The sequence below is a fragment of the Marmota flaviventris genome, chromosome 17 (genome assembly GCF_047511675.1).
Source record: "Marmota flaviventris isolate mMarFla1 chromosome 17, mMarFla1.hap1, whole genome shotgun sequence".
Classification (NCBI taxonomy): Eukaryota; Metazoa; Chordata; class Mammalia; order Rodentia; family Sciuridae; genus Marmota; species Marmota flaviventris.
In genome coordinates, this window is record NC_092514.1 from 34,813,592 (window position 1) to 34,837,254 (window position 23,663).

The 23,663-nt window shown below is 49.2% G+C and overlaps 3 protein-coding genes and 4 non-coding genes across 13 annotated transcripts; 1 reads left to right on the forward strand and 6 right to left on the reverse strand.

The window, feature by feature from the left end:
• Nucleotides 1–199: 199 nt before the first annotated feature.
• On the reverse strand, nt 200–13,349 carry Nek8 (NIMA related kinase 8). Of its 6 annotated transcripts, none has more exons than XM_027924467.2 (15): nt 13,275–13,349; nt 8,265–8,470; nt 7,797–8,029; nt 7,220–7,351; nt 6,514–6,722; nt 6,286–6,365; nt 6,024–6,205; nt 5,786–5,936; nt 5,350–5,426; nt 4,678–4,795; nt 2,256–2,406; nt 1,852–2,015; nt 1,608–1,766; nt 1,282–1,440; nt 200–656 (listed from the first exon to the last, which is right to left on the reverse strand). In XM_027924467.2, the coding sequence occupies exons 1-15, from the start codon at nt 13,319–13,321 to the stop codon at nt 442–444; spliced, it is 2,283 nt and encodes a 760-aa protein (XP_027780268.1). In that variant the 5' UTR covers nt 13,322–13,349; the 3' UTR covers nt 200–441. The 6 variants fall into 6 exon arrangements, with proteins under 6 accessions (XP_027780268.1, XP_027780269.1, XP_027780273.1 ...); XM_027924471.2 differs by having other exon boundaries at nt 563–907; XM_027924470.2 differs by having other exon boundaries at nt 563–910.
• Nucleotides 13,350–14,878: 1,529 nt separating this feature from the next.
• Tlcd1 (TLC domain containing 1) lies at nt 14,879–18,931 on the forward strand. 2 transcript variants are annotated; one of them, XM_027924476.3, is made up of 4 exons: nt 14,879–15,204; nt 16,350–16,432; nt 16,520–16,602; nt 16,988–18,931. In XM_027924476.3, exons 1-4 carry the CDS (start codon nt 15,149–15,151, stop codon nt 17,369–17,371), a joined length of 606 nt encoding a protein of 201 aa, XP_027780277.1. In that variant the 5' UTR covers nt 14,879–15,148; the 3' UTR covers nt 17,372–18,931. The 2 variants fall into 2 exon arrangements, with proteins under 2 accessions (XP_027780277.1, XP_027780276.1); XM_027924475.3 differs by lacking the exon at nt 14,879–15,204 and adding an exon at nt 15,678–16,034.
• Rpl23a (ribosomal protein L23a) lies at nt 17,973–21,658 on the reverse strand. The gene is made up of 5 exons (XM_027924477.2): nt 21,552–21,658; nt 20,710–20,893; nt 18,852–19,028; nt 18,313–18,382; nt 17,973–18,104 (listed from the first exon to the last, which is right to left on the reverse strand). Exons 1-5 carry the CDS (start codon nt 21,574–21,576, stop codon nt 18,090–18,092), a joined length of 471 nt encoding a protein of 156 aa, XP_027780278.1. The 5' UTR covers nt 21,577–21,658; the 3' UTR covers nt 17,973–18,089.
• On the reverse strand, nt 18,201–18,266 carry LOC114083322 (small nucleolar RNA Z17). The gene has a single exon (XR_003581123.1). It is a non-coding gene; the product is annotated as a small nucleolar RNA Z17 (small nucleolar RNA).
• LOC114083320 (small nucleolar RNA SNORD42) lies at nt 18,467–18,531 on the reverse strand. The gene has a single exon (XR_003581121.1). It is a non-coding gene; the product is annotated as a small nucleolar RNA SNORD42 (small nucleolar RNA).
• LOC114083321 (small nucleolar RNA Z17) lies at nt 19,124–19,194 on the reverse strand. The gene has a single exon (XR_003581122.1). It is a non-coding gene; the product is annotated as a small nucleolar RNA Z17 (small nucleolar RNA).
• LOC114083319 (small nucleolar RNA SNORD42) lies at nt 20,987–21,053 on the reverse strand. Its single transcript, XR_003581120.1, has one exon. It is a non-coding gene; the product is annotated as a small nucleolar RNA SNORD42 (small nucleolar RNA).
• Nucleotides 21,659–23,663: the final 2,005 nt, after the last annotated feature.

Consider the following 23,663-nt stretch of genomic DNA (forward strand, 5'->3'; position numbering starts at 1 on the left):
CAGAGGAGCCCCACTGGGCTGGGATGAGGAGGACGGGCTGGGCGCTGGGCCAGAGGAACCTCAGCCCCAGCCCCTGGCGGCTCCCACATTCCTCCCTGGGCCTCAGCTTTGGCCGTGCAATGGCAAGTAGTTAGGCCCAGCCCAGTACTGAGGTTTCTGGCCACCATCACCCACCCCTGAAGAGACCATGCTCCAGGCAGGCAGTTGATAATTTTTATTAGAGCTACTTCCAGTCTTTTGGGAAACCTGTCTAGTTGAGCCAACTACCTTTTCCCCCATCCCGGGTTGGGGGACAGGCAGGGGGTGTTAGGCAACTTTCTGCCCTGATTGTCTTCATGACTCTTGCACTCCAGTAAAGGAAGGCTCTCAGAGTTTGTGCAGGAGGCGGTGGGGCAGGCAGGAGGCTTCCCTCAGACACTCCTGTCTCAGGCCATTCAGGGACTAGGCAGGCCCAATGGCCAGTCCAGGCAGGTTCCAGCTTGCCCTACTCAAGCTTGGAGCTGGTCTCCCAGGGGTCACCAAGGACTTATTTCTGAGCGGAGGGAGAGGGCAGGAACTGAGTAGAGCCATAGGGGTGGCTTTTTTAGGGATGGCTTTGAAGATCACCCTGCTTCCAAAGACTAGGTCTGGCTGCCAACTCCAGTGAGGCTGGACCACTATGAATAGTGAATAAGGAAAGAGGGAAAGGAGATGCTGGGGAACAGAGGTGGCTGAGGTTTCCCTATCTAGGGTCAAAAGCAGAGCAGGCCTTCACTGTCACTTCCATCCTGATGATATCACAATCCAGAAGGCTGGTGGGAAGTCATGCCTTAGGCACCTAAACTTTTCAGAATACTCAGAAGAGAAGCAATATCAGGGTGGTCCAGAGGTGTCCCGGTGCCTCAAGGGGGGACTGGCTCATCTGTGACTGCTGGAGAGTATTAAAGAGAAATCCCTGCAGCTTCCCTGAGGGCAGTGCCTCCAGCTAGCATTGCATCCACCTCCACTCCTATTGGGCCTTGGAATGTCCAGGGCCAGCAATGGATGTTCAACATCAACTTGACCCAGGGTGTAGGAGGAGAAAGAATGCATGTGAGCTCTGGGGAGCAGTGGAGGGAGCCCTTTCATTGAGGCTCAAAAACCCAGCCCTTGTCCACCCAAGCAGAAAGCTCGGAGTTTTACCTGGAAGCTTCTGCTTTCATTTATCCTGGGGGCTTGTGGTATAACTGCAGGGGATAGGTTTGTGGGGAGAGGACAGTTGGGTTAACACTTATGTGTATAAGGTGGGAAAAGATAACTCACGTCGAATAGCCAGGAGAGTGTTTCCATGGCAACAGGACACAGACGTCACTGTGTAAGGGTGTGTCTCATCCAGCTGCACTGGCCGAGGGAGCCCAGCATCTTCATCCTTCCTTCCTAGTCGTCCTCTGGCTCCTTTGCCCCAAGAGTAAACTTCACCCTCTGCCAGAGAGAATCCCAAGGTGGGAAGGGGAAGGGAAAGGGTACAGCCTAAGCAAGTACCATACAACCATACTGATTCCAACAGGAGATTGCTGAGGCCAGTGGTCCTGAGCATGATAATTCCCCACTATCTATACCTCAGTCTGCCCCATCATGCCTACCCTCACCTGCACCAATGGCTACTGTGAAGGCATCTCCACAGGCCACTGTCACCATCTTGATGCCCTCAAGGCCCTGGACTCGACATGGTGCCCGGCTGCCCCGGCGGGCATTAGTACCCAACTGCCCATGCTGATTGCTGCCAAAAGTGTAGCAGTCACCTGAGGCTGTGGGAAAGGGAAGAGGAAGGAAAGGGACACCTTAACAGAGGTCCCAAGGAGGCCAGGTGAGTCCCCATCAAGTACTACTCACCAGTCACAGCAGCTGAATGAGCAGTACCTAGGTCAACACTCAACAGGGGCTCCCGATCCAGGGGTGCAGAGCCTAATGGAGTAAAGGTCAGGGCTTCCTCTACTTGCTGGTGGGGTACAGACTCCTCTCCAAGGGAGTGATGGTCTAGGCCCAGCTTATTGAACCTAAAGGCAAAGCCACAAACCAATGCAACTGACAGTTTGTATACACTGCCTCCCGCCACCTATCTAGGCTAGGGCTGGTAGGATCTATCCCATCAGAAGACAGATCTCATCCTGAGGTGAACCAGGCAGCACCCTCAACCCCCTTCAGTTCCCTTGGTGGGAAAGAGCAATGAGGCACGGGACATGTGGCAGCCAAGGAGGGCAAAGGAACATGCTAATCATCCTGATGCATCTATTCACCTATTGCTCCCACAGGCCAGGGCTCTGCCAGGCACGGTGAGGATCATGGAAGAGTCGATGCCACATACAACCCGCTGGGCTTCCTGTCCTAAGGGAACCAGCACCTGCTGAGGACAGCTATGGGACTCCCTGGTGCCTAGTCCCAGCCTGCCTAAAAGAAGAAACCAGGATGGGGTTAGTTTGAGCTCTAGGACTGGTGATGCCAGAATGAGGAGAGGCCTACTGAGGAGGGAACAAAATGAGTAGAGACTATTCTCAGCCTGAAATGGTTTTCCTAGGCCCCTCTGTTGGCCAAAATCTTCAGATGCCATCTCTGCCCTTTCCAGGTGACATTGCTGTTCTTTGAATTCCCATACCTCTGAACCTTGGATGTAGCCCTGACACTGTCTATCCTCTAGCATGCTAGAGTACTCATAAGACTGAGTACTCTGGGCTGGGGATATAGCTCAGTTGGTAGAGTGCTTACCTCACATGCACAGGGCCCTGGTTTCAATCCCCAGCACCACACACACACAAAATGACTGAGTACTCTCCCAGCACAATGGTGCATACTTGTAATCCTAGCAAATGGAGAGGCTAAGGTAGAAGGACAGCCTGAGCAACTTAGTGAGATCCTGTCTCAACACAAAAAGCAAAAAGTAATGGGGATGGGCTGGGGTTGAGCTCAGTGGTAAAGCGCTTGCCTGGCATGTATGAGGCCCTGGGTTTGATCCTCAGCACCACATAAAAATAAATAAATGAAAATAAAGATATTGTGTCCATCTACAACTAAAAAAATATTTAAAAAGGAATGGGATGTAGCTCAGAGGTAACATCCCTAGGTTCGATCCTCAATCCCAATAAGTAAAAATTTAAAAAACAGACTGAATCCTCCAGGAGAACAGGACCCATCTATGTCATCCCTAGTCTAAGTGCCAAGCCTGACCCTTGGCATAGAAAGAGCCTCAATAAATATAGCTGCATGGGCTATAAGTAGTTCAATGGTAGAACATGTTCTTAGTATGTGTTTGATCCTCAGCCCTGGAAAAAAAATAAATACTGTTGAATAAGTGGAATCTCTCCATTATTATTTTTTTTTAGAGAGAGAGAATTTTTAATATTTATTTTTTAGTTTTTGGCGGACACAACATCTTTGTTTGTATGTGGTGCTGAGGATCGAACCCGGGCCACACGCATGCCAGGTGAGTGCGCTACCGCTTGAGCCACATCCCCAGCCCGGAATCTCTCCATTATTATGTTGTAAGCACAAGAAAGAAGCCCCATCATTTTTCTTTTTTTTTATTATTATTTTTGGGGGATACCAGGAATTGAATTCAGGAGCACTTGGCCACTGAGCCACATCCCTAGCCCTATTTTTGTATTTCATTTAGAGGCAGGGTCTTACTAAGTTGCTTAATGCCTCACCATTGCTGAGGCTGGCTTTGAACTCGAAGTCCTTCTGTCTCAGCCTCCCAAGTCACTAGGATTACAGGCATGTGCCACCTTACCCAGGAATTTTTTATTTTTATTTTTAAATACTTTTTTCATTGTAGATGGACACAATCACAATACCTTTATTTATTTGTTTATTTTTATGTGGTGCTGAGGATTGAACCCAGTGCCTCGCACTTTCTAGGAAAGCACTCTACCACTGAGCCACAATGCCCACCCTTTTTATTTTTTATTTTGAGTCAGGGTCTCACTAGTTGTTGAGGCTGGCTTTGAACTTGAGATCCTCCTGTCTCAGCCTCCCGAGCAGCTGGAATTACAGGCGTGTGCCACCATGCCCAGCATGGGAAGCCACATCTTATTCATCTTGTCTCAGTATCCAGCACAGGATGAGCATATAATTGGCATGAAATAAAAATCTGTTGAATGAATTATTAGAATAGAAAAGCTGGGCACATCCTAACACAATGACACACACCTATAATCCCAGTGGTTCAGGAGGCTGAGAAAGGAGGATCACAAGATCAAAGCCAGCATCAGCAACTTAGTGAGGCCCTAAGAAACTTAGAAGAACCCTGTCTGAAAAAATAAAAAGGTGGGGCTGGGGATATAGCTCAGTTGGTAGAGTGCTTGCCTTGCATGCACAAGGCCCTGGGTTCAATTCCCAGCACCACAAAAAAATTAAAAAATAAAAAGGGCTGTTGGTTGTAGCTCAGTAGTAGAACACTTGCCTAGCATGTGTGAGACACTGGTTTTGATCCTCAGCACCACATAAAAATAAAATAAAGGTACTAAAAAATAAATAAATAAAAATAAAAAGATCTAGGACATAGTTCAGTGATATAACACCACTATGTTCAATCCTCAGTACCACTGGGAAAAAAAACTTGAGAGAAGAGAGAATGGACCATGGGGTGGAAGGTGGGTACAAAGGGGAACAAATCATGGCTAAAGAGACAGAACCTAGAGGTTAAAGCCAGAGTAGGGAGCTTACCACCATCTCCACGGCCCCAGGCAAACAGTTCTCGCTCAGTGGACAGGGCCAGCACATGGGAGGCACCACAGGCCACTTGTACCATCTCATAGCCAAGCAGGGCCTCCACTATGGTGGGCTAGAGAAGGGGAGAAAGCAAGGGGAGACTGAGATCTCTTACTAAACACACACATACACTCTGCCACAGCACCCACTGTGCAGAGAAAGAGGCTGCAGATTCTAAGTGCTGTCTAACTCCTGTCATATAAGGTTCAATGCCACATGAGACACTGGGGAAGCCTGGTCTTTTTTTTTTTTTTCCCTACCAGGAATTAAACCCAAGAGCACTTAACCACTGAGCCACATCCCCAGCCCTTTTTATTTTTTATTTTGAGAAAGGTTTTCACTAGGTTGCATATAGCCTTGCTGAGTTGCTGAGGCTGGCTTCAAACCTGCAATCCTCCCTCTTTCAGCCTCCTGAGCCACTGGGATTACAGGCATGCACCACCGTGCCTGGCAGAAGTTTGGTCTTTCTGTACTTCCCCTAAAGCAGCCCAGAGCAGGTGCAGCTTAGGAGCTACAGAGACTTTATGCACCTGGGGACTTCCCTGCCCCCAGCCTGATGTCAACATTCATATGTGGATTCCCTGCCATCCTCTCACTTCCCCTCTCTAGAGTACATGTGACACCTACCTGGCTGATATCAGTGAGGCTGCCATGGCCTAAGCACCCATTGCTGCCACTGCCAAAGGTCATGATGATGCCTCGGTCTGGAGAGGTCAGTAAGGAAAGAGGAGGGACAGGAATTAGACTGTTCTCTAGGTGACTAGGTCACTTGTGGATTGGAGGAGCAAGATGAAACTGGGGTTACAGGCCTTCTCCACCGCCTTGTCCAGTGTGTGACTTTGGACAAGTGACAGCCTCTCTGAACTTTAGTTTCCCCATCTATCAAATGGGGATGATTCCATGCCTATTTCGTAGAGTGAAGGAGATGGTATAAATAAATCTCAACAGCAAGTAGAAACAATAACTTAACAACTAAGAGATGGAAGCATTAATTGAGCAATGAGGGAAGTTGCTTTGTGGTCTTCTCCTAAGTTCCCATGGGGTAGTCCCCCAACAGGCTTACCAGTCAAACAGGCTGTGAAGAGGTCCCCGCAGGCCACATGCTTGATAGTCACACCTGACTGGCCCTCCAGGAAACGGGAGATGAACTGAGGCTGAGGCTGCTCCACTGCCCCTGGGAGGAGGGCATTTCCAAGGGCACCTACGGGTGGGGCCTGTGGGGGGTGGCGCTGAACACCTCTCATCCTCCTCAGGGACCTCCCACCCTCTACCTACTCCAGGCCCCCAGCCAAACTGCTTGCCTCCCACAGGATTAGGCGCCCAGAACGTGTGATCCCGGCCTTCTGCGTGCGCCCAGTGGCCACCTGAACCACCTCTGTGTTAAGCATCGGCAGCTTCAGTGGGGTGCTGAGCCCGCCACCCCATGTGTACACGGATGATAGTGGTGGTGGGATGGCCGGCCTCACAGGCCCCCGGGGGATACCTGCCAGTACAAGACACTGGGTCAGTTAAACTGGCAGGCATAGTGGGGAACCATGGGCCCAAGTACCCACTTCAACTTACCCCTGCAGCGGGTACTAGTGGTTCTGTTCCCTGTGCTGCCCGGGGCCATGGGTGTTCCTGGGGCCAGGGATTTCTCTGCTCTGCAGGACAGATAGGGACCTCAGACAGAACCTCCCTGACAATCCTACACACAGGCATAGAAGCCTTGCTTGAGGTCTCCTGTGCCCCACAGGGTGCTCCCAACCTCTGCCACCCAAGATCTATCCCTTTTTTCCCCACAGCACAGGCCTCCTCATGCGGATGCTGCCCACATCGGTGTGCAGGTTAAGTAGGGCTCGGATGCAGAGGGGCTGTGCCATGATGTGGCTCAGTGGTGGCCGATGTGCAGGCTCCAGGCTGAGCAGACTCAGGACAAGCTGGCGTAGCTCAGGGCTGTACCGGTCAGAGATGGGCGCAAAGGTGCCGCTCATGATCTTTAACACTAGCGCTGGCAGGTTCTGTGAAGGTGCCAAATTGGGGATGGCCTGAGTGTTGAATTGGGCTTTTGAGCATCCTTGTCCCTCAGCCCCTGGTCTGATGGTGAAAGAACAACCCTGCCTTCAGAGGACTTCATTCTCATTAGGGGACTCCCAGGATGATAGGGGAGTCAAACCCTGCTTTCAGGAATCCATAAGGGAGCTGCTCCAAGTTTCTCAGGAGCTGCTCCTGTGAAACTCCATGTTGACAAAACTCATGGGCTTGCTCTTGGTAGTGTCCTAATCTGATGGAAGAGACATAACCATGCCATCAGGAGCTCTCTAAAGGGAGGAAACGAGCCCTACCCTCAGAAATTCATAGTCTGAGCAAGAACCACAGCTCTGCCCTGGGTAATCCACCAGTCTGGATGAGGTAGAGACAGATGGGATTCTCACACACACAAAAAAGAAGTGGTTGGAGCTGAGGGCTGCTGGTGAGGGAGGGATTTCCCAGTTCCCTCAGGGGTGCTTATACTCACTGCAGCCTCAAAGGCCCTCTTGAGGCTGGCCAGCTCATAGAGGACACAGCCCAAGGCCCAGATGTCGCTCTTCTGGTTGTAGGGCTTGCCCTCACACAGCTCAGGGGAAATATAGCATGGAGTACCTACCACCTGCAAGAGAGAAATCTCAGTTACAGCCTGGAGGGGGGAAGGAAAAACAAGGCTCTGGTCATGAGCCCAGTGAGGGATAGATTCTCCCTGAAGCAGGCCAAGGGGTTTCCTCCTGCAAGACTACACAGCCAGGAGCCAAGGAGCTAAGGTCTATTTGTTTGTTTTGGTACTGGAGATTGAGCCCAGAGGTGCTTTACTTGAGAGCTATGACCCTAGTCCTTTTTATTTTCCATTTTGTGACAGGATCTTGCTAAATTGCTGAGGTTGGCCTCAAATTTTCCATCTTCTTGCCTCAGCCTCCTCAGTCACTGGGATTACTAGCATGTGCAACCACACCTGGCTGAGCCAAGGTTTTTGGAGGGGAAAAGGAGGAGGCAGGGATGTAGAATAGGCTTTGACCCTCAAGACCTCTAGCACCCTCAAGGCTCCCTCCAAGTCCAGGCACCGTGTAGGCCTTGCTCTTGCTGCTAAGGATCTTGGAGATGCCAAAGTCGCCAATCTTGACAACCATGCGATGTTTGTCAAGAAGGATGTTCTGGGTCTTGAGGTCCCGATGCAGGATGAGATGGGTATGCACGTGATGCAAGGCAAGCAGAATCTGCACAAAAAAGTGCAGGATGGTCTCTTCCTCCAGCAGGGAATTGCAGCGCTTTTGGATGAACTCGGCTAGGGTACCACCTGCGGCCCAAGAAACTAATCAAGATCCAGTCTTTTCCATACCCAGGACAATCCCTTTCCTTTTACCGAACAGGTCACTAGAACCAGAGAGGACAAGAAATCTGCCAGGGTCACAAAACTGGTGCCAGAACTCTATACCTCTGACCCTCAGCCAAGTCCATTCTAAGGGGAGAAGCCACCTGATCCTGGAGGTAAAGAATCCCTGCAGCCAGGCCAGTGCAAGGATCTGACTTACCTGGTGCATATTCCATGGCAATCATGAGGGCCTTGTCCTCTAGGAAGTTCTCATAGTACTCAATGACATTGGGGTGATTTAGCAGCTTGAGCACCTGACACTCATTCTGGGCTGCTTGCCGCTCTTCCTTGGTCATCTGCTCCACTGGGATTTGCTTGATGATCACTAGCTTCTGGTCAGCTTTACGGAGGCACAAGTGCACAATCCTGGAGACAAAGTAGAGGGCGGGTACTAGCTGAACTTCCAGCCATATATCAGACAGAGCAGAGCTAATGACTGGATGTTCCTCAGTGACTGGGTTTGATCCTCGGCACCACATAAAAATAAAAATAAATATAAAGATACTGTTAAAGTACTTAATGGGTGGAAGTCATTCATATTAGTATTTCATTACTTTTATGTGTGTGTGTGGGGGAGGTATTGGGGTATTCTACTAGGAATGCTCTATCACTGAGCTATATCCCCATTCCTGATTGTGGTGGCACACATCTGTAATCTCATCAATTTGGGAGGCTGAGGCAAGAAGATTCCAAGTTCGAGGTCAGCCTTAGCAATTTAGCAAGGCCCTAAGCAATTTAGCAATATCCTGTCTCAAAAAACAAAAAGGGAGCTGGGCATGGTGGTGCATACCTGTAATCCCAGCAGCTCGGGAGGCTGAGGCAGGAGGATAATGAGTTCAAAGCCAGCCTCAGCCAAAGTGAGGCACTAAGCAACTCAGTGAGACCCTGTCTCTAAATAAAATACAAAACAGGGCTGGGGATGTGGCTCAGTGGTTGAGTGCCCCTGAGTTCAATCGCTAGTGCTCCACCCCCCCTGCAAAAAAAAAAAAGGGCTGGGAAGGTAGCTTAGTGGTAAAACACCCCTGGGCTGGGTGTGGTGGCCCATGCCTGCAATCCCAGCAGTTTGGGAGGCTGAGACAGGAGGATCACAAGTTAAAAGCCAGCCTCAGCAATTTAGTGAGGCCCTAAGCAACTTAGTGAAGCCAGACCTAAAAAATAAAAAGGGCTGGGGATGTGGCTCACTGCTTAAGCACCCTGGATTCAATGCCCCCCACCAAAAAACAAACAAACAAACAAACAAAAAACCCAATAAACAAAAACCCCACTGAACATAGGAACAGGAAGAAGAACTGGTAACAAACTCTATGCAGGGCCTCATTTTACCCTTGGCACAATGAGATTGAGTTCTGGAGTTAACTGCCTGGGTTTAAATCCTGGCTCTTCCTAATTATCTGGTGTTAGATACATTATATGATATCACCATCTAGAAAATAGAGTTGTTGAGAGAGGATCAAATGAGTAAATGTATGTAAGGAATTTAGCACAGTGCTTGGCCCATAGAAAGTGCTTAATGGGGGCTGGGGTTATGGCTCAGTTTGAAGAGTGCTTCCTTGCATGCACTAGGCCCTGGGTTCAATCCCCAGCACTACATTAAAAAAAAAAGGCAGGGGCGGGGCTGTAGCTCAGGGGTAAAGCACTTGCTTCTCATGTGTGAGGCACTGGGTTTGATCCTCAGCACCACATAAAAATAAATGTAAATATACTGTGTGTTCATCTACAACTAAAAAAATGTTTAAAAAAGTACTACTGGGTGGAAGTCATTCATACTAGTATTTCATTAATTTTATGTGTGTGTGGGGGGGGTGGGTATTGGGGTATTCTACTAGGAATGCTCTATCACTGAGCTATAACCCCATCCCTTTTAATTTTTTTTCACTTTGAGCCAGGTCTCCCTAAGTTGCCCAGGCTGGCCTTGAACTTGGGATCCTCTTGCCTCAACCTCCCCAATTGCTGGGATTATAGGCATGAGTCACCATGCCCAACCATATTAGTATTTGACTTCAACTCTTTTTTTTTTTTAAAGAGAGAGTGAGAGAGAGGTAGAGAGAGAGAGAGAATTTTAATATTTATTTTTTAGTATTTGGCGGACACAACATCTTTGTTTGTATGTGGTGCTGAGGATCGAACCCGGGCCGCATGCATGCCAGGCGAGCGCGATACCGCTTGAGCCACATCCCCAGCCCCTTGACTTCAACTCTTTGTCAGTGTCCATAAATTCAGGAACTACATTTTTCTTGTTATAGAACAAGAACTTGTTCTAGAATATAGCCCAGTATTTTGCACACAGTAGGAGTTCTGTAGGTATTTGGTAAATGAATAGACTGTAATCTTATCACTTAAGTCTTAAATTTTTATCTCCCTCTCCTATGAGTCCCAGACTGACATATCCAACTCCATCTGCATATCTCACAAACATCCTAAATTTTAACAAATACAAAACAAAATTCTTGATTCTTGTTCCAAAACCTTTCCTTCTTCTGTTTCTTCCATCTGGGTAAATGACACCACCATTTCCGACTTATTAAAATCAGACATGTTGGGGCTGAGAGTAAAGTTCAGTGGTGGAGTGCTTGTATAGTATGTGCAAGACCCTGAGTTCAATCCTCACCACTGCAAAATAAAGTTGCATACCATTCAATGACTTAAGAGGCCTAACTAGCCCATACCTAAATTCATTAAAAAAAAAAAAAAAAAAAAGCCAGGTGTGGTGGCATATGCCAGTAATCCCAGTCTCAGGAGGACTGAAAGTTCCAGGTCAGCCTGGGCAATTTAGTGAGACCCTATCTCAAAATAAAAAAAAATTAAAAGGGCTGGGGGGTATTGCTCAGTAGCAGTAGAGTGCCCCTGGGTTCAATATGCAGTACCCTGTATTGGAGAAGAGGAAAAAAAAAAAAAAAAAAACCAACACAGGGCCTGGGGATACAGCAGAGTGGTGGAAGAGTGTTTGCCAAGTGAAAAAGCAAGAAGCCCTAGGACCAATCCCCAGCAATACTCCCCCCACCCCCACCAAACAACAAAGGCAGGCTTTCTTCAGTCTGTAATCACAGCTACTCTAGAGGCTGAGGCAGGAGGATCACTTACTGTTTGTTTTTCTTTTTCTTTTTTATTGAATATAGGGGATCAAACCCAAGGCCTTGAACAAGCACTTTAACACTGAGCAAAATCTCCAGCCTTTGGTTTTAAACAAACTCTGATGGCTGGGTGTTGTGACATGTGCTTGCAATTCCAGGAGGCTGAGGCAGGATGATCCCAAGTTCAAGGCTAGCCTCAGCAATTTGGCAAGACCCTTTCTCAAAATAAAGTAAAACAAAAAAGAGGTGAGGGAGGGGCTGGGGATGTGGCTCAAGTGGCAGCGCGCTCGCCTGGCATGCGCGCAGCCCGGGTTCGATCCTCAGCACCACATACAAAGATGTTGTGTCCGCCGAAAACTAAAAAAATAAATATTAAAAAAAGTTCTCTCTCTTTCTCTCTTTCTCTCTCTCTCTTTAAAAATAAAATAAAATAAAAATAAAGAGGTGAGGGAGATGGGCATGCTGGCACACACTATAATCCCAACAACTAGGGAGGATGAGGTAGGAGGATTGCAAGTTCAAAGCCAGCCTCAGCAATTTAATGAGGCCCCCCAAGAACTTAGCAAGACAATGTTTCAAAATCATAAAAAAGTCTGGGGATGTGGCTCAGTGGTTAAGCGCCCCTGGGTTCAATCCCTGGTACAAAAAAAAAAAAAAAAGAAGTTAGGGGACCAGGCATTATGGCCCACACCTGTAATCTCAGCAGCTTGGGAGGCGAAGGCAGGAGGATTGTGAGTTCAAATCCAACCTCAGCAATTTAGTGAGACCCTAAGCAACTTAGTGAGACCCTGTCTCAAAAAATAAGAGATGTGGATGTGGCTCAGTAGTTAAGTGACTCTGGGTTCAATTCCTGTACCAAATAAAAATAAATAAATAAAACTCTTCCTTGGGCTGGGTGTCTATGTAGCTCAATGATAATGCATGTGTTTGGCCTTTGGAGTTCCTGGGTTCAATTTCCAGCACAAACAAATGCTCTTGCCCTTATACTAAATCAATTAAACCCCTTTACCTCATTTTAAGAGTCATATAATCTATTCCCTGCTCTCCATGACAATTATATTTTACACCATTCTTTACCTTGCCCACTACATTCCAACTACACTAATCTTTTTTCAGTTTCTTTTTTGGTACTGGCAATTGAACTGGTGCTCTGCCACTGAACTACATCTCCAGCCCTTTTAACTTTTTAAATTTTGAGACAGGGTCTCGCTAAATTGCCAAGAGTGCCTTGGAACTTGCAATCTTCCTACCTCAGCCTCCCCATCAAGCTTGGCATCTGTTTCTTGATTGTTCTCAATAATTCTTTCCATGTGAGGACCTTTGCATATGCTGCTTCCTTTGCCTGAAAATTTTCTTCCTTCAGAGTACTGGTCTTCATTCCTTATCTTTACATCTCGCCTCCCAGAGAATTCCTCCCTAACTACCCCAAGTAATTATTCTCTACCGTTGTACTTGTTGCTTAATAACCTTTCATAACTGCTATAACTTATAACCACTTTAATAATGTCTTGTTAAAGGAGTGAGACCCCTATCTCAAAATAAAAAATTAAAAGGGCTAAGTTCCTAAAGGGAAAGAAAAAGACTAGTCCTTTTTTTTTTTTTTTTTTTTTTGGTACCAGGGATTGAACTCAGGGTCTTGACCACTGAGCCGCATCCCCAGCCCTATTTTATATTTTTTTTAGAGACAGGGTCTCACTGAGTTGCTTAGCAGCCTCGCTTTGGCTAAGGCTGGCTTTGAACTCGCAATCCTCTTGCCTCAGCCTCCCAAGCCGCTGGGATTACAGGAGTGAGCCATCACACCCGGCTACCAGTCCAGTTTTGGTCATATCTATATACACACAGCCCAGAATCTGAAGACCTATGCCGCCGGTGTACAAGGGAACCAACAGAAGAATGCCACCCGAGCGCATAGGGGTGTGGGCGTGGCCTCATTGAAGACGGATCTCCCAGTCCAGACTGAGACCGGAAGCCTGGGCGGGGCTTCCCAGATAGTAGCTCACGCCTAGGAGGCGGAGCTATCCGGGTAGCAATTTCGCGGTTAGTTTTGGGACTTATTTTCCCACTCCCCATCAGTTTTCTTCCCTCTACCCTTGGCTCACCCGAAGGCACCTCTCCCCACCACTCGGATCCGCTCGTACTTCTCCATCTCATTTCTCAGAACACCGTTTCCGGAACACCCCTATGGGGCGCGTGCGCGGACCTGCCCACTCTGGAGCCCCGCCCTCTAAGCTATAAAATCTTTGCGGGGCGGAGCAAGCAGAGCTAAAGTCTGTTTGCGTCGGAGTTGAACTTCACCGTACTATCCGCACAAAGTCGTTTTTCCCTCACGACCCTGTCACTCGTAGGGCCCAACAAATACGGCTATACCTCATTTCTTAGTGTGTCCCTCAATGGCCAGCACGATACCAGCCGCTTCTCACACCCATGGCCCCATTGGACTCTTGCAAAGTTTGTGAGACGGGAGGGAATGCCTCACGCTCAAGAGTTGCCCCCCAAAAGCCGGATGGGGTGGGAAGCGAGGACTGAGTCCCCAGCTTCCCATGACTACGCTATTTCAGAAGAGGGATTTTCATTGGCAAGCAAATGATAACCAAAACTCAATCGAGGGCAAGCTCTCGTTCTGTGAATTCGCGTTTGACTCGCAGTGAACGCCCCAAGCTGTGCAAATTGATTCATCTAGGGCTGTTGCCACGAGTAAGCACGTGCTAGTCCACACTTTCAGTCTCCCCACCACCAGCTTCATACCCAGAATGCTGCAGTAGGGGAATCAGTCTTAGATGTTTATACCCCCACCCCCCATATTCTAGGACACAGATTCTTTTTTTTTTTTAATACATTTTTTAGTTGTAGATGGATACAATATCTTTATTTTATTTTATTTTTTACGTGGTGCTGAGGATTGTACCCAGTGCCTCACATGTGCTAAGTGGACATTCTACTACGGAGCCACAAACTCTAGCCCTCCTCTTTGGGAGAAGCTGGGAGTGGAAGCAGACTACTAAAGCGTCAGGGAAGGAAGGGAGGGAAACCGGAGGGTTTCCCACAGATGGATTCAATGCCTCTGCCCAGAGGTAGGGGGATTGGTTAGTAGGACTGCTGGATCTAAACCAGAAGTGACTATAATCCTAGCAGCTTCCTGGCACCTGTGCTCTGTGGGAGCTCCATAAAAGCTCAGTACAAAGGAGAAGGGTAGTTATTTAGCTAAAGGTTAGCGTCCCTATTTCTGAGTGGGTGAGGAATGTGGGGAAAGTGGTGTTTTATCTTCTGCCTTCGTCCCACCTCTTGAAACGACCCCAAACTCTCCCAAGTGAAATGAACGCTGAAAGAGCCCCGCGAAGGCCCCTGGAATCCATGGCCCAGGCCGGTGTCAGCTGGCTGACAAGCTGCCCTCTGAGCAAAGGAGGAAAGCCACTCACCCAGCACATCATGTCCTCACCTGGAAACGGACTGGACCTTGAGTGACCCAGGAGTCCCATAGGGGTTAATATGTAACCTTGGAGCCATTAGGGGAGACACAATAAACACCCAAACGGTTTGGTTCCTGGGTCCCTGTGCCTCAGGATTCTAGCTTTTCCTCCCTCCCTCGCTCCCACTTCTACCTTCCCCTCCTCTGCTTCCACCCCTCAGCACAAACACCTCTTCACTTCCTCCACAGGCTTTCAGCTGCCCCCCCCCCCTTTTTTTTTTTGCCCAGGGTCTGCCTATTTTCCTCCCAAAGCAACTGCCTTACACCTTTGGAGGGCGAAAGAGACCCTCGCCACAGTGAGGTCAGGCTGACACCTAGTGGCCCGAATCCGCAACTACTTCAGACACTGACTGGCTTGGAGAGAGGGTCACCCCAGCTGTCTGGGCAAATCCGCAGTCTTCCCCGCCCCAGCCTTCAGGGAGCCAGGAGAAGAAGGCTGAGACTGTCTGTGGGAGGACTGTGACAACCGCTTGGCCCCAGGAACCCAAGAGCGGGCTTAGAGGATAAATGATGATGGGTGACTCAACAGTTCCTAAGCGCCACTTGTTGGGGGCGTGGGAGAGGTAGGTAAACACGTCGGTCTCCAGACAGTGGAGGAACAGGGTTTGGGCGGAGCCATCACCCGTTGAGGGCCTCCGACCCCTTCCCAGGACCAATGTTTAGAGGATGTGTGTGTGTGTGATGATTCCCCCCCTGCTCTGCCCAGAAAGGAGTTGAGGGCGGAGAGTTCTCCCAGTACCCGCCCAGGGAGCTGCTGGCCTCAGAGAAAGTGGGGATGCGGGTTAATTGAGGCCGTGCGAGCGAGGGCGGCTGGGGACTCCTTTCGCCAGTCGAGAGGCGCCAGTGAGGGGTGCCTCTCAGGCGGCACCCCCAGGACAGCCCCTTCCCGCCCGAAGTGGGCAGGGCCCGGGCGGGGCCGGGGAGGCCCGGGGGAAATGGGGCTCTGGCCCTCCGCGCGGCAGAGGCGCCGGAGGGGCGGGGGCAGGCGGGCGGGGCGGGGCGGCTGGGGGCGGGGGCAGAGGCCTTGCCGGGAGGGCGGGGAGGAGCGAAGGGGCCTAGACGGCTCCGCGAAAGCTGTGGCTCCTGCTGCCGGTGACAGAGGCGGCCGGGGTGGACTGGCCGGATAGCGAACCCTGTTCCCAGAACAGCCCGAGGAGGCGGCCTAGAGGGTGGACAGACAGAGGGCAGGAAGGGCCATCATGCTCCCACTGCTGCACCCCGCCTTGCCGCTGCTCCTGGGCGCCACGCTGACCTTCCGGGCGCTCCGGCGCGCGCTGTGTCGCCTACCCCTGCCTGCGCACGTGCGCACCGACCCCCTGCGCACTTGGCGCTGGCACAACCTACTCGTCTCTTTCGCGCACTCTATTGTGTCAGGGATCTGGGCGCTGCTGTGGTGAGTGAGCAACTGGGGGAGTGAGGTGGCCAGGGGATCCCGTATGGGGTGCTGGGACTGGCTTCCGAGTTACTATTCTCATCACTCTCGGCCAGCAGAGGCCTTGGCGCTCACCTGATTCCCTGTTTGGAAAACTACCCAACCAGGAGCAGCCCAGGGAAACCAGAGGCACCTGGGTTTCGGCCAAGCCCCTCCTCGTTGCCTAGTCAGCCAATAGCGCGAGTCCAGACTGCCCTGGGATTGGCAAGGGTTTCGGGGAGGAGGGTCTTTGGGGATGCCGAAATGCAGAGACCTCCCTTTTTCTCTCCTTCCCAGTTTATGGCAGACCCCGGAGATGCTGGTGGAGATTGAGACAGCATGGTCACTTTCAGGCTATTTGCTTGTTTGCTTCTCCGCAGGTAAGTCTTGCCCATGAAAGCTCAGGTAAGTGGAGAAAAAGAGAGTTTCTTTTCTGCCCCTTGTGACCTCTTCTATCCCTCCATTAGGGTATTTCATCCATGACACAGTAGATATCGTGGTTAGTCATCAGGCTCGAGCTTCTTGGGAATACCTTGTTCATCATGTTATGGTAAGTGTTATAGGCCTGGTGTTGGTAACCTAGCCTTGTATTTCTAAACCTAGGAGAGAAAGCCATTCCCAGCCTAGTCCCTAGCCCTGCAACCTGCTTCTTAAGCTAGAATGCTGAGGTTGGCTCCTTCTTTGTGTCCTTGCTCACCGAGTCAATTCCTGGGTTCACCTGTTAACTCAGTAAATAGACTGGAAACTCACAGCCAGAACTAATGGAGAGGGATCGAAATCTAATTGTATTTAATGAGAAAAAACATCCATGCAAGCTTTTATTCCACAAGAAATTGGGAATCATTTTCCACTTCCCATTTTGGTTGGTGGTCTTGTAACACCAGGAAAGCCCTGGCACCCAGGTTCCCAGCCCTTTCCTCTCACTTGTCCTCTAGGCCATGGGTGCCTTCTTCTCAGGCATCTTTTGGAGCAGCTTTGTAGGTGGGGGTGTTCTAACACTACTGGTGGAAGTCAGCAACATCTTCCTCACCATCCGCATGATGATGAAGATCAACAATGCCCAGGATCTTCTCCTCTACAGGGTCAACAAGTATGTCAACTTGGTCATGTACTTTCTCTTCCGCCTGGCGCCTCAGGCCTACCTCACCAGTTTCTTCCTGCAGTATGCAGGTCAGAGGACCCTGGGAACCTTTCTATTGGGCATCCTGCTCATGCTGGATGTAATGATCCTCATCTACTTTTCCCGCCTCCTCCGCTCTGACTTCTGCCCTGGACTGGTCCCTGGCCAGCAACACAAAGACAAATTTTTGACTGAATGAGGTGTAGAGCTTGAGACCTGTGACAAGGACAGCAAGCAAAATCAAGGACAGAAGCAGCCTCTGCACTAAGTTTGGGGCCAACCTTTCCACCTCAAATCGGCACCTGCACTATTGAAAACACTAATGAAAACACTCATCTGAAGTCGTGTTTTCTTGGGCAAGGGGTGAGGGAAGCAGACAGACTGGTTGGACGTGTAGGTGGGTGTGAAGACTAGGCACTACCCCAGTTGCAGCCAACCCACATTGCCCTGAAATGGATGCAACTCTTATTATTATAAAAATCCTCTTGTTCCCTGTGGTACTGGTTTCACACACACAACCTTTCAGGGATAAGAGTCTCATTAAGTAGCCAAGACTGGCTTCAAATTTTTCATTCTCTCAAGGTGCTGGGATTACAGGTATATTCTACCATACCCAGCTAGTTTATTTTCCTACCTGTATGATGAGGAAAGGCAAATTTTAGTTGGCCTAGGATATCTAATCCTCATCTAAACAATACCCAAGCCCTTACCCTCAGGGGTTATAACAAGTATGGTGGCTTGATAGGCCAAGGGTTCAGGGTAAGCAGATTTAAAGAGACTTAGTTAAATCAAAACTTGAAGACTTGTTACCTTGGTGTATTTCACTATCTGACCTTCCCCAGCCCAAACAAAAGACAAGAAGCATATATATGTTGGAAAAAACAAAGTATATTTAGAATTAGACAGCTGGACTTTGTTTAGATGATCCCAATCTGAAAAACAAAAGGGAGCTTTGTTACTGGAACTGAAATGTCATGTTTTTAAAAAGGAAAAATGAGACCAGGAGGATAGGGCTTATGAAGGATAGGGGTGCAGTCAGTTATGACTAATCAGCAAGTCAGGCTTTGGTCACTAACAGACACATCACTTACACCCAGGGAGTGGGTATTACAGAGTTTGTAGCAAAAGAAGCAAGCTTACTTTATTGGCAACATCCAAAGCATCATAATCAGGAGCCAGTCGCACATATGCCTTTTTCTCTCCATCAGGCCTGGGTGGAGAAGGAAGTCTTAGTCCTTGCTGATCTCATGTCCCTACCTCCCAACATACCCTTTCTCCATCCCCTAATCCTCTGGTGCATCAGTGGTTCCTTTGTTCATGTCATTCTTTTCCAAATAGTGAATTTTCCATCATTTGCACAGAGGGGTTAGAAAAGCCAAAAAAAAAAAAAAAAAAAAAAATATATATATATATATATATATATATATATTCCTTTTACTGGAAACACTACATTCAAGACATAAACCAGGTAATCTGACAAACTGCTTTGTCTCCTCTACGAATAGATGTAGGGATCCAGAATTTGATTAACCTCATGAACAATATCTTAAGACAATTTCCTCAGGTCTACACTCTATAAAAAGGATTATAATTATAGCAGGGAGTTTGTACACTGTAAAACCAATGTCTGACCTCCATAGCTCCAGCCTCCTCCCTCCTATTCCATGGTCACCACTCACCTGATCAGGGTGTTAACCTTGGCCACATCAATGTCATAGAGCTTCTTTACAGCTTGTTTGATCTGGTGTTTGTTTGCCTTGACATCCACAATAAACACAAGTGTGTTGTTGTCTTCAATCTTCTTCATGGCTGACTCAGTGGTCAGAGGGAATTTGATGATGGCATAGTGGTCAAGCCTAGGGGAAGAAGCAAACTGCAGTCACTTGGCCTAGGTAGGCCCAGTATAAGAAAGGATGGGCCTTCCTTTGGAACCCTAGGCCAATACAGAATAGGTGCATCAGACAATAAGTAGCAATCAGTTTCATCAGACTTTGGTCGCTAAATGCTGTCATCAGCTGCACCCTGAATCTTAGGGATCTTAATTCTCAGCCTGTAGGTAGATCCCTTATGCATTTTGTTTAACCTGAGGGCTTGCATCCTTAAATGACTGAAGATTCACCTTTTACTTGAACCCTTTCATTTGCTAGAGTTTCATATTGGTGCTTCACTATGAGCCCGGACCAAACATTTCATCTACCTCTGGTTGCTAAAAAGTGGTGGTACTCAAGAGTTAATTTTTTTTTCTTTTTTTGTATTTGGGATTGGAACCAAGGGTGCTTTACCACTGAGCTACATCCCTATGTGGCTCGGAACTTGCAGTCCTCCTGCCTCAGATTCCCAGAATTGCTGGGATTTTTGTTGGTACCAAGGATTGAACCCAGGGGCACTGACCAGCCCTTTTTTGAGACAGGATCATGCTAAGTTGCTTCGAGTGGTCTCAAATTTGGGATCCTCCTACCTCAGTCTAAAGAGTTGCTAAGACTTCAAGCATGCACAACCATGCTGGCTGGGAGCTACTTAAGACCAACTTTTTATTGGTTAAATGGACAAAACCAGGCTGTGCTCAGCCAGACACTATTTTCCTGTTTTGAAGCAAGGTCAGGACTCATCTCTTATCTTGTAACTTCTGTTTTTCAACAGCTTTTACCCCTTCCCCAGAACCTTTCCTGAGCCTAGCCTGAACTTTGGGAGTGAATGAAATTCCTTTACACTGTTGGCAGGCTATCACTGCCACAAATAAAAATTACTGAATTCTTCTGGGCACACTGGCACGCACCTATAATCCCAGAGGCTCAGGAGGCTGAGACAGGAGGATGGATATCTTAAAGCAAGCCTAAGCAATGGCAAGGTGCTAAGCAACTCGGTGAGACTCTGTAAATAAATAATATAATCATTCTATCTACTAAAAAAACAGCACACATTCTCACTCTTAAGCAATAGGTCACCCAGGACCACACACACCTGTAACCACACACTTGGGAGGCTGAGGCAGGAGTTCTTCAAGGGCAGCCTCAGCAGCTTAGCAAAAACCCAAACTCAAAAAAAGGGCTAGGATGTAGCTCAGAAGTAAATTGGCCCTGGGTTCAATTCCCAGTACCAAACAACAACAACAAAACCCCCAGAAGTAATAGGTGTCACCAGCAAGTAACTAAAATTGGAACTACAAAATAAGAAGCATCTCTCTAGTTCTACTTCATACAACCAATAAAGTGGTCTTTCAAACTCTGACCACATGTGAAGCGATAAGTAATCCAAATAAAAATTGATAGATTGTACTTTGGCAACTTATCAAGACCCTCTCAAAAATAACAATAAAGGATAGGCATTGTAGCTCCGTGGTAGAGCGTTTGCCTAGCAGACAAGAAAGGCCCTATGTTTAATTCCCATAAAACAAATAGTTTCCTCGTTCTTAATTAGGGCAGAAAGAAATCTCACATCAGAGCAGCACACCGGATATCAACGTGTTGGAGAGGCCATACTCCACAAACTAAATCACCAATGAAAAAATATTCTCATGGATATAGGAGCAGTACTGACTTGTTTCTCCTGGGGGCGCTCTTCCGAGGATATTTGGGCTGCCTCCGGAGCCGCAATGTCTTGGGTCGCCGGAAGGTAGGTGACGTGCGGATCTTCTTCTTTTTATGACTGTGGACACCCTTCAACACTGCTTTCTTGGCTTTCAAAGCTTTTGCTTTGGCTTCAGCTTTGGGAGGGGCAGGAGCTGGGAGAGAAGGAAAAAAAAAAAAAAAGGGTGCGAATTCAGAAATTGGCCACTTCCGGCCTCAGGACTCGTAGCGGGTGCCTCTGTCAACACGTGCATCAGTGGTTCCTTTGAAAACTTCACAAATCTCAGGAGATCACGATTTTTCCATCATATGCACGATACCGGAAGCGAAGATAATCAACTTGGAGCAACTTCAAGGATACAAGGAAAAAACCCAACTAGTACTGATCGAACGCCCAAATTTTGCCGAGATCTGTGTTAAAGAGTTTTATACATACCATCATGTAACTCCGAAGGAGAGGGGCATATAGCCCCGCTGAATACGACAAAATAATGAGTAATGCTGAAGACGCTTAATTCCTTATATATCTGGATAAATGAGAGTACTGGCCTGTGACTGCGTGTAGCTCCCCAGAGTCAATTGTCTGGCCTCACTGGCGGATGATGCGGGAAATGTTCTCTCCAACCCCCTTACTGGAATCCAGCCCATGCGGCTTGGTCCACGCGGCCCACATATGCCTCAGTTTTGCCCAACCCCAGGACGCGGCTCCGGGGAAAGTTCTCCAGGAGCTTAGCTCAACCACTGTCCTCCCAGGCCGTTCGTTCTGCTGACATCCCAGGAAAACCCACTGCGGTCCCCAGCCCGAACACACACCTTCCTTCTTAGCTTTCGGCGCCATCTTGGTGAAAAGGGTCTACGAGGCCCGGTCCCATGGGCTTATAGTGCCAAATCTCATTGAAGACTCGCGATGTTGTTACTTAGAGATGATTGGGTAACCTGTGCTGTATGGCCCTCTGGGAATTATAGTTGGATGTCTTTGCTGGCAGGGCTACGCATGCGCTACCCCGCCCCTGGTAAGGCCGCAAAGCTTCTTGGAAGTTGTAGTTTTTCAGATGTGTGTTTCTTTGCTTGGGCCTGTGGATAGGTCCCCAGTGCTTTCCATCTTGAGCAACTTCCAATGTCTGCTGAAGAGGTTTGCAGCGCCAGCAGAAGAGTAGCACTGCAAACTAGATGAAATATTGTTAGACTGATTAAGGAGCGGGTGAAGCAAAGTTCTAGAATGTCAGAGCAGGATTTGCCTAAAATTAACTCCTTCAGACAACATTCCTGGAAAATTGAGGCCCTGAGAGGGATGTGCTTCAGCAAATACCCCAATGATTTGCAAAGTATGGGAGGAGGTACACATCTACCCTGACAGTTTTTCCGATAATACTTTTTTCGTTTTTTCTCTTACTTCTTGTCGCTGGGGATTGAACCCAGGGCACTTTACCACTGAGCTACATCCTCAGCACTTTTTATATTTTATTTTGAGACGGGATCTAACTTGCTAAGGCTGGCCTCAAACTTGTGATCCTCCTGCTTCAGCTTCTCGAGTTGCTGGGAATAGTCATGCACCATCTTTCCAGGCTCTGATAATATTCTTTAAGCATATCTGTGAGCACCCAGACACAGGTTTCATAATGCTCGGATATTCTTCTGAGAGTCTGTGTCTAATCTTCCCCCATTTCGTCATTTCTGTCTTCACCCTTCCCTTCTGGAGCCAAATGTCCCTTTGTTGGTGAAATTGGCCTCTCTTCTATCTGGCAAGACTTTGCAAAAAGAAAAGTCCTGGTTGGGGGCGGAGAGAAGACTGTTCCAAAGGGGACAGCAAAATGAACCCTATCAGAGGGGTGTCCCCGCATCCCCGAATGGTGACAACTCAAGGGCGAAGTTTCTCAGTCCACCTAGTCCTTCTTTCCCATCCAGGGAGGCAGTTTAGTCATCAGCCCTACTACCCCTCGATCTACATAGCAGCCTTGAAGGAAAAGACATCGGACTTCGTACGACTGCCCACTGGGCAGTTTGTTCTGATTCTGGCACCCTTTACGTGCTCCCCCTCTACACACACCTCCCAGGGCATAAGGGCGAGCAGGGGCAGACTCTATGAGTCACGTCCCGGGCCAGGAATCGAGGAGGGAAGCGCCGCCTCTCCTTGGGCCCCTTCTCTCCCCCTTTCTCCTCCTCGCGGTCCTTGCCAGATGCTGCGAAGCAATCACTGATTCCCCATCACCAATTCAGCTGGGTAAGGGTCTCCAGGAAGACGTAACCCAGCACCGAGGTGCAGGCAAAACGGCCTAGGGGATCCCGATCTGGATGGGCTCCAGTCTGCGTGGGGGCGGTCCTGGTGTGGGGTGAGCGTCTGAAGGGGTAGTCCGAGTCTGGGCAGTGGGGAGGAGAAGAGAGGGGGAGGCGAGGGCGGGCAGCGAGTCTGGGAGCCGCTGGGAGAGGGGTAGGGGGCGGCCCTTCTCCAGGAATTTCCGGGGATCAGGTTACAGCAGTAGCTGAGCGCGAGCAAAGTGGGACGCGAGGCCCTGCAGCCGGACCTGGCCCCTCGCCCCTTCCTCTAGCGGCCTGGGCAGCGCCGCCCCTTCCCACACTGACCCCGTGTGGCGGGGCCGCTCCGCGCCCCCAGGCCGTTCTGTTATGGTAGGGCCTCCTCAACCCCGAGTTGTCGTCGGGTCTCCGCGGCCCCGTGTTGTCGTAGGAACTCTACGGCCCCGCGTTATTGTAGGATCAGCGCGGGTTCGGGCCTCCCCGGACGGGACTCCGCGTCCTCATTTGGCGGCCGAGGGGTCTCCCCGACCCCGAGTCGTCTTTGGGACGCCTCGGGCCCGGGTGATTGTGGGTTCTCCCCGGCCCCAGGTGTTCGTTTCGTCCCCGTGGCCTGCAGTGGTCGTAGCGTCTCCGAGGCCTCGGGCTCCCGTCGGCTCCCCGTGGCCCCGAGTT

What these genes read in the sequence shown, in the direction of transcription:
- Tlcd1 (XM_027924475.3), top strand. Translation starts at nt 15,841, where the DNA reads ATGCTCCCACTGCTGCACCCCGCCTTGCCGCTGCTCCTGGGCGCCACG. An exon ending in GCTTGTTTGCTTCTCCGCAG is followed by an intron (nt 16,433 to 16,519) that starts GTAAGTCTTGCC and finishes TCCCTCCATTAG; the next exon opens with GGTATTTCATCCATGACACA. An exon ending in ACCTTGTTCATCATGTTATG is followed by an intron (nt 16,603 to 16,987) that starts GTAAGTGTTATA and finishes CTTGTCCTCTAG; the next exon opens with GCCATGGGTGCCTTCTTCTC.
- Nek8 (XM_027924467.2), bottom strand. Translation starts at nt 13,321, where the DNA reads ATGGAGAAGTACGAGCGGATCCGAGTGGTGGGGAGAGGTGCCTTCGG. An exon ending in GGCAGCATCCGCATGAGGAG is followed by an intron (nt 6,366 to 6,513) that starts GCCTGTGCTGTG and finishes TCTGTCCTGCAG; the next exon opens with AGCAGAGAAATCCCTGGCCC. An exon ending in TCATTCAGCTGCTGTGACTG is followed by an intron (nt 1,767 to 1,851) that starts GTGAGTAGTACT and finishes CCTTTCCCACAG; the next exon opens with CCTCAGGTGACTGCTACACT.
- Rpl23a (XM_027924477.2), bottom strand. Translation starts at nt 21,576, where the DNA reads ATGGCGCCGAAAGCTAAGAAGGAAG. An exon ending in GCCGAAAGCTAAGAAGGAAG is followed by an intron (nt 20,894 to 21,551) that starts GTGTGTGTTCGG and finishes CTTCTCTCCCAG; the next exon opens with CTCCTGCCCCTCCCAAAGCT. An exon ending in AAGGTTAACACCCTGATCAG is followed by an intron (nt 18,383 to 18,851) that starts GTGAGTGGTGAC and finishes TTCTCCACCCAG; the next exon opens with GCCTGATGGAGAGAAAAAGG.